The sequence below is a fragment of the Centroberyx gerrardi genome, chromosome 6 (assembly GCF_048128805.1).
Source record: "Centroberyx gerrardi isolate f3 chromosome 6, fCenGer3.hap1.cur.20231027, whole genome shotgun sequence".
In the NCBI taxonomy this organism is placed as follows: Eukaryota; Metazoa; Chordata; class Actinopteri; order Beryciformes; family Berycidae; genus Centroberyx; species Centroberyx gerrardi.
The window spans coordinates 30,149,311-30,156,512 of NC_136002.1; the positions used below are offsets into that span (position 1 = coordinate 30,149,311).

The window sequence follows — 7,202 nt, forward strand, 5'->3', positions numbered from 1 at the left end:
AAGAAATACTTACAAAGTTGCATTTAGAAGTCGTAGATGTCTCCTGCTCTGAGGAGTGTCTCCAGTTTGTGTTTGCATTGTACAAAGTGACGCCTGTACTTTCTCTATGTACAGTAATTGACGCTCTGTTGTATAAGCTGCCGTAATATTGGGATCCAAACCCTTGAGAAATGCTACGCTATGCTAGAAATTCTATGCATGTTCACGTCATGTCGGATTTACTGTAAATACGAGCTGCCGACTGGGGAAAACCATTCACATGAGCGTCTTGGTGCTAAATACAAGAAAGACACGTGGGAATTTTTTTTTGTGGGCTCCAAGATCTCCCACTTGACGTCACTACTTGTGGAAGTGTCATAAAAGGCGGCAAATTAGGCATAAAAATCAAAAATATCAGACATATTCACACCAATAAAATCAACTCTACTTACAAAAAACGAGCGATATCTGCTGGAGTTTGTTTATGGTTGATTTTAAAGTAACTTAACCTTATGAACTTTGTTGGCCAAAATGGCTGCTGCAGTCCCTCCGCTCACTGGCTGTTTTATAGGGATACCCAGAGACTTTTAATTTTTGCTGGTTATTTCTCTTCACCAGTCACACTGCGGGCAAGAGTTTGTTAGTTTGTCTTTGTTTCCCTAAAATGACTTGCTAGCAATGTTAGCTGTGCCTCAGCTACAACACAGTCTCACAAAATTTCATGAAATAAGCACAAAGTCTGAAATACAAACTACATGTTGTGGTCACAAATTATATGAAGGTTACGTTCCTCCACCACAAACTGGATTATGTGACATTAGCATGAATTGAATCTGGCATTTTCACCTGTTTGTCACATGAAAAGGTTAGCTAATGGTTAAGTTTAGGCAAGTAAAAAGTTTGGTTATGGTTATGATTAAGGTTAGGCAACTAAAACAACTTTATTTAAGGTTAGGGTTAAAGTTAGGGTTAGGTTTAGGCAACTAAAACAATTTGGTTAAGGAAAGGTGTTCATGGTTAATTAAGAAAAACTTTAGCTAAAAATTAAAACGTCACTCATGGTAGAAAACTTCTTCATGTGAGTTGGGTCGTTGGAGTTGAAGGGAAATCGTTTCATGAAATTTCAGGAGACCGGCTGCTCAGCTAGCAGCTAGCAGTGCTGCTTGATTTCAATGAGGAATGCTAACAATACTAGCAAGCCATTTTAGGGAACCCGAAGGTTAGATGTGTAAACCTTTTCGTGCAATGTGTCAAGTGTGCCAACTAAACTCAAAATGGCAAGGTATCCCATTTAGGAAGTTCAGGACAGCTGAAGTTACAAGGCATCTGTTTGATAGAGGAATGTAAACAAACGGTACAGTTTAAGACCTGCTGTGTGTGGCCTCTACCAGAGACACTACAATGTCATTAGAAGTCATGGAAGATGAAGTACGGTTGCCTGGAAACAGACATCGTTTTAGGCAATAAATTACAGTCAGTCTGTCAGAACTTTTAAGTAATAAAACTCATTTGATATCTCTAGCCTTACGAATGAATCCCCATCCTTAATGTTGACTGTTACCCGCTGCATGCACCCACATATTGACAAATAATTACTTTTATCTTTTTTATTGTAGTATATCACTTTCTCTGCCCCACAGTGCTCTCACAGTAGGTATTTTCCTTCAACATTATGTAGTTAAAATATTCATAAATTAGATTTTCAAAACAAGATGAATGTAGTAAAAGGCTTTGGGTGAGGATCTTCTCTATCGTTGCAGTTGGTTGAACTCTGACTGTTGTGGTAAAAATGACAAACATGGCTCACATCGGATAAGAAAGACTCTTCTACTCTTAAGCATTCTAGCTATCACAGTTTACCAGCTGAGGTAAGGCTTCATCATTTCCTCCAAAATAAACCTAATGAAACAGCAAAGACATTTCCAACAAGCATTACAAATGTTTTTGACCAGTAATCCACAATCCTTTTTTATTACGTGTCTGTTTTTTTCTCCCATAATCCACATTGGTGCAGTCGGGTGTCAAACCCCGACTCTCTTGAGGCCCAAATCACCAATCTCTCCTCACTGGACTGCAGGTTCAGACCTCTTCCAATACTCATGGCCATGCAGAGGGCAGTTCATTTAAATAACTCCAATTAAATATTTAAAAACGGGCTTCATTTTCCTATGCATTGTAAATGACTCCTGATGTAGCGGGATGTTCTGAAATGGTCCAGTTATCCGTCATGCATAACAAACACACAACATCTTTACATTTGACTTGCAAAGTTGTGTTTTATAAGATCCTTCACCACTGCATCCCATTGTTGTTGGCTTGGTAATATATATGCCAGCCTACAGTACCATGAGTGCTCACATGTTCAGTGTCAGTCCCACTGAGCTGTGCAGTGTTCAGGCTCTCACTGTGTGCCAGGTAGAAGTCATTTCCTGACACCGAGGATGGACATCTGTAGACACTCCTCCTTCAGAGCCACCAGCTCCGTCTTGTAGCTGCTCGTCTTGCCTCCGTCGCCGTACACGCACGGCTGCTTCTTTGCCGACAGCGGCGTTTCCATGGTCACCGAGCCGGCGTTGAGAATGTCTGCGTGCGACGGTGAGGAGGAGGAGCCCCTGTGGCAGGCCGCAGCCAACAACGCGGAGAGGGCCCGCCCGACGTCGTTCCTGGCCCCCTCGTTGACGAAGCAGTACAAAATGGGGTCGGCGACGCAGTTGAGGCTGGTCAGCGCCAACGAGACGTGGTACGCCGCGAACAAGTTCTCCTCCGAGCCGCAGTCACACGGCTTCCTTAGAAACATGACGCTCCGCCAGAGGAGAAGGACGTGGTACGGCCCGAAGCAGAGCAGAACGATCAGGATGAGGCTTAACGCCAGGCGCTGAATTTTGGCCTTTTCCTGCCGCTCCGTGGAGACGTTGCAGCGCACCGCCACCAGGATGCCGCGGTAGGCGACCAGCATGGCTGTCCAGGGAGCGAGGAAGCCCAGAAATGTTCTGTACAGGTTCATCCCAGCCACCCAGTCCTGCATGGGATACTTCTCAAAGCAGAAGGTGTGGTTGAATCGATCCTGGAAGAGCTCATCGTGGAAGAGAGGGGCGGAGTTGGCTACGATCTCAATGATCCACACCACCGCGCTGACCACGACAGCTGGAGGAGGATGGGAGGAGAGGAGGGGAGGGGAGGAGAGGAGGAGAGGAGAGGGGAGGAGGAGAGGAGTGGAGGGGAGAGGAGGAGTGGAGAGGAGGGGAGAGGAGTGGAGGGGAGAGGATGAGTGGAGAGGAGAGGAGGAGAGAGGAGGGGAGAGGATGAGTGGAGAGGAGAGGATGAGTGGAGAGGAGGGGAGAGGAGAAAAAATATTATATTTTGCAATAACATTACATTCCTCTAGTCTGTGTGTATACTGTACTATTATAAGGAAAGAATGCACTTTTGGAATTGATCCTTTTCGCAAACATGGCCGACATACTTCCTCTTCTTAGCAGGGTATAGATCAGTTCTCACCATTGCCAGCAATGTTAAGAAGGCAACTTTCTGTCGCCTCCGACTCTACTGTCGACCCTACTATCTTTCTGTTTCTGTTGTCAGACGACTTTGATCGACCCTCAATCAAATCACTTTTTTATAGTGGTGCAGTTATCTGTTATACACTATGTTGAAACCCCAAATAAGTGATCACAGACAGAGTCGGAGGAGACAGAAAGTTGGCGTCTTAACATTGCTGGCAATGGTGAGAACCGATCTGTGCCCAACTAAGACGAAGTTTGTGTTTGTCAATGTTTGTGTGCTGTGTTTGTGAAAAGGGTCTATTATGCAAAAATACTGCCAACACAGATTGTGAGTACTAAACTTAAAATATCGATTGACACAGAGTACCCATGACTTTCACCACACACTATAGACCCATAACATTTGTTTGGAAGGAAAATCTATTCCATTTTCACTCTTATCAAGATCCAGAGTAATACTTTGTGTGAACAAGTCACGTTTTGCTTTGATCTCTGATATGTTACATGTGGCTCTTGGTACCTGATTTTAGCAGTACCGAAATCTTCTGTTATGGTACCCTGGATCCTCATACTACCGTGATTTTCAACACAAGTATCTATATCGCTACATCTCTAGTAGGAATGAACAGCACATCATCTTTCATTTCCAAAATGCTTCATATCCATTAGGGAAAAATCACAGAAATTCAGCCTGAATTTCATCATTTACCATCTCTAAAATACATAATCCAGTCTGTAAAAGTGTTGCTGTTGTTAACCAAGAACTTGAGTAATCTAATCCCTTAAAATCTCCCTTAAAAAGTACCATAATTAGCTTTTATTTAGTGTTATCGAGACTCATGCTGACCTGACAGACATGCAGGTCAGGTGGATTGAAGATGTAGTATATGATGTAGGCCTATATATAATGTAGTATTGTGTATTGATGTTGTATGTACTGTATATGACATGATGATATGTTAAGCCCTTTGAGACATGCTGGTGGTAAAGGTTTATATAAATAAACATGACTAGACTTGACTAGACTATATCGCCCACCCTAACCCCTACATACCTGTTTTGACTCGTCGGACCTTAGCGAAGCGCAGAGGGTACGCCACGGCCAGGTACCTGTCCAGAGATATGCAGCAGAGGAAGGCGATGCTGACGTAGATGTTGGTGTAGAAGATGAAGCCGAACAGCTTGCAGCTCTCCTGACCGTGGATCCAGTGGTCGTGCTGCAGGAAGTAGTCGATCCACAGGGGAAGAGTGGTGATGTAGAGGAGGTCGGCCACCGACAGGTTGATCAGGTAGATGCCGAGCTCGTTGCGTTGGCGTACCTGGAGGGGAGGGATGAGGGAGGGATCGGATGAAGGGAAGGAGAGAGGGATGGGAAGGAGGGGAGGGGAGGGAGAAGAGGATTTGAAGAGGAGAGTTGGATAAAGAAGATAGAAGGGGAGAGGGAAGGAAAAGCTGTGTAAGAGTGTGCAGGATTTTCCTCTCCTTCTACGCTTGAAACAATTAATAGAAACAGAATGAGGCAAACAATAGCAGTTTCCATCCAGCTGTCAAGCGAATTTTTACGCAAACTTTTGAAATGTGGCAAACAATAAAATACCTACGTCAAGCCTACGTCATTATTTATTCGACAAATGCCTTTTCATTGCAATTTTTACATAATTTCTTTATGAGCAACAACAACAACAAAATTGCGTAAAAACTTTTTTGCAATATTGACGAAAATTGTATCAAATTTTGCAGTTTTCATTTAGCTTTTCTAATCTGAGACATCAGAACTCGCAAAAAATACTTGCTATATGAGATAATGTTGATGCTGGGCTGTATGGGAAAATATCCTCTATCTGAGAGTCGTGTGTGTTTGTGTGTGTGTGTGTGTGTGTGTGTGTGTGTGTGTTCCTCACCTGCATGTAGGCAGCCCACAGGGCCATGCAGTTAGTGGGCAGGCCCAGAACGATGACTACGATGTAGAGCGTGGGCTGGAAGTACTGGTCCACCTTACTGTCCACATCACAGAACGAGATGTTGCACATTGTCCTGCCTGGAACGCTCTGAGTGACTGTGTGTGTGTGTGTGTGTGTGTGTGTGTGCAGGTGTGTGAGGGGTGTGTTTCTTCGTATTAGCTACTCTCAGCTTTGCGTATCTCTCCTTAGTTTCACTATACTCCAGCTCCAGCAGTTTGATAATGACAAACTGGCTTCTGCCTCCCGCACAACTATCACACAACTGTCCAACATGGCCGCTGTAGAGTAACAGAGGAAAATGGCAGTGTCATATCCTGGGTGGAGAGGGCGAGCGGGGCAGCTCATGGTTCCTGTTCCTTAAAACACTGTCCTGTTCACCCGATGGGTTTGATGCATCGTAATCCTCTCACTCACCGGCCCCCACGTCCCGCAATATGGAGGGAAGGAGGAGACGAAAGGAGGGAGGGAGGGAGGGAGGGAGGGATAAAACGTGGTGAAATGAAAGCTGCCTTATCGACACACAGCCAGGCCTCCTGCGCCTGGACAGGACCTCATCAATCTTTTAGAGATTAGAGGTCTGCCAGGTCTGCTGCACTCTCTGGACTGTGTGTGTGTGCGTGTGTGTGTGTGTGTGTGTGCGTGTGCGTGTGTGTGTGTGTGTGTGTGTGAGTCTCAAGGTCCTGATGACACAGGAAGCTCCTCGGGGATGCTCATACTAAAACAGAGGCTCTGCTCCATAGCACTACAGCTCACTGGAGCCAGCAGGCTGTCCATCCACATCTGGAAGAGAGAGAGAGAGGGAGAGAGATACTTTTCACTTTTGATTCTCTATAATGAAACATTTTTCCAAATAATCAGGTAAGAACAACTAAAAACACCTTACAAACAGACCAACTCCCACACACTCTCACACACACAACAGGATGTACAGTGCTAGCAGCCTTTACAGATGACATTTAGTCAGTTTGTTTTCTTTGGTCTGAGCCAGAGTGGAAAAGTTGACTTTGTTGTATTTTTGTATTTGGTTCATTTAGGTTCACACTGTCCAATTACAAGTGAACTAGGGCTTGTAAACAAACGTCACATGACTCACAAGTAGCTCATTTATTGGACAGAGTTTTATTATTTATTTATTTAGTCGTTTATTTGATAGGGACAGTGCAGTTAACGTAATTACACTTCACAACTGAAATATAAAACCTGTCATCCTGTCAGGTTAGAGATTTGGGAGTCAAAACAAATCTGATTCCAGTCCCAGTAACTTTAGCTAAACATAATGGACTCGTCTGCGCTCTTTGCTGTCATTTCCCTTCTCAGGTGTTCACACCGGTTAAGAACATGAAGAAATAGCTGAATATAAGCGTCAGTCCAGACTGTGGTTTGCCCTCACTTCATTTTGTTATGCTAATATGAGGAACCGCTAGCTATCTGATGTCAACATCCGTCTCCTTATACCCATAATCCCTTGTGTTTTGGGGTCGCTTCCTGTAGTTGGTTCGGATTACGTTCTCACTCCGAACAAACCACACCACAGTTCCTCTGGAAAAGACCCGTCACTCGCATTTTCAGGTGTCCCGGTGCCGTTATTTGGTTCGAACGGTATTGTTGTGGCCAAACGAGCCAGACTAAAGGAGTAAACGCACCAGAATTCGATTAAACCGCTCCAAACATGCTTGGTGTGAACGCACCCTTAGATCCATACAGTCAGACCCTTTTCTCCTACCATTCATATTGCATTCTGCAGGACCCAAACATTCAT

At 44.4% G+C, this 7,202-nt stretch overlaps 1 protein-coding gene across 2 annotated transcripts; it reads right to left on the reverse strand.

The window, feature by feature from the left end:
* Positions 1 to 1,062: 1,062 nt before the first annotated feature.
* On the reverse strand, positions 1,063 to 5,888 carry gpr4 (G protein-coupled receptor 4). 2 transcript variants are annotated; one of them, XR_013504953.1, is made up of 4 exons: positions 5,384 to 5,888; positions 4,537 to 4,801; positions 2,047 to 3,123; positions 1,063 to 2,011 (listed from the first exon to the last, which is right to left on the reverse strand). XR_013504953.1 is itself a non-coding variant. In XM_071897122.2 (3 exons), the coding sequence occupies exons 1-3, from the start codon at positions 5,510 to 5,512 to the stop codon at positions 2,402 to 2,404; spliced, it is 1,116 nt and encodes a 371-aa protein (XP_071753223.1). In that variant the 5' UTR covers positions 5,513 to 5,888; the 3' UTR covers positions 1,063 to 2,401. The 2 variants fall into 2 exon arrangements, 1 of the variants encoding a protein (XP_071753223.1); XM_071897122.2 differs by having other exon boundaries at positions 1,063 to 3,123.
* Positions 5,889 to 7,202: the final 1,314 nt, after the last annotated feature.

Coding starts and splice junctions, on each gene's coding strand:
- gpr4 (XM_071897122.2), bottom strand. CDS start 5,512: ATGTGCAACATCTCGTTCTGTGATGTGGACAGTAAGGTGGACCAGTAC. Junction 4,802..5,383: donor TGTGGGCTGCCTACATGCAG/GTGAGGAACACA, acceptor CCTCCCCTCCAG/GTACGCCAACGCAACGAGCT. Junction 3,124..4,536: donor GGTCCGACGAGTCAAAACAG/GTATGTAGGGGT, acceptor ATCCTCCTCCAG/CTGTCGTGGTCAGCGCGGTG.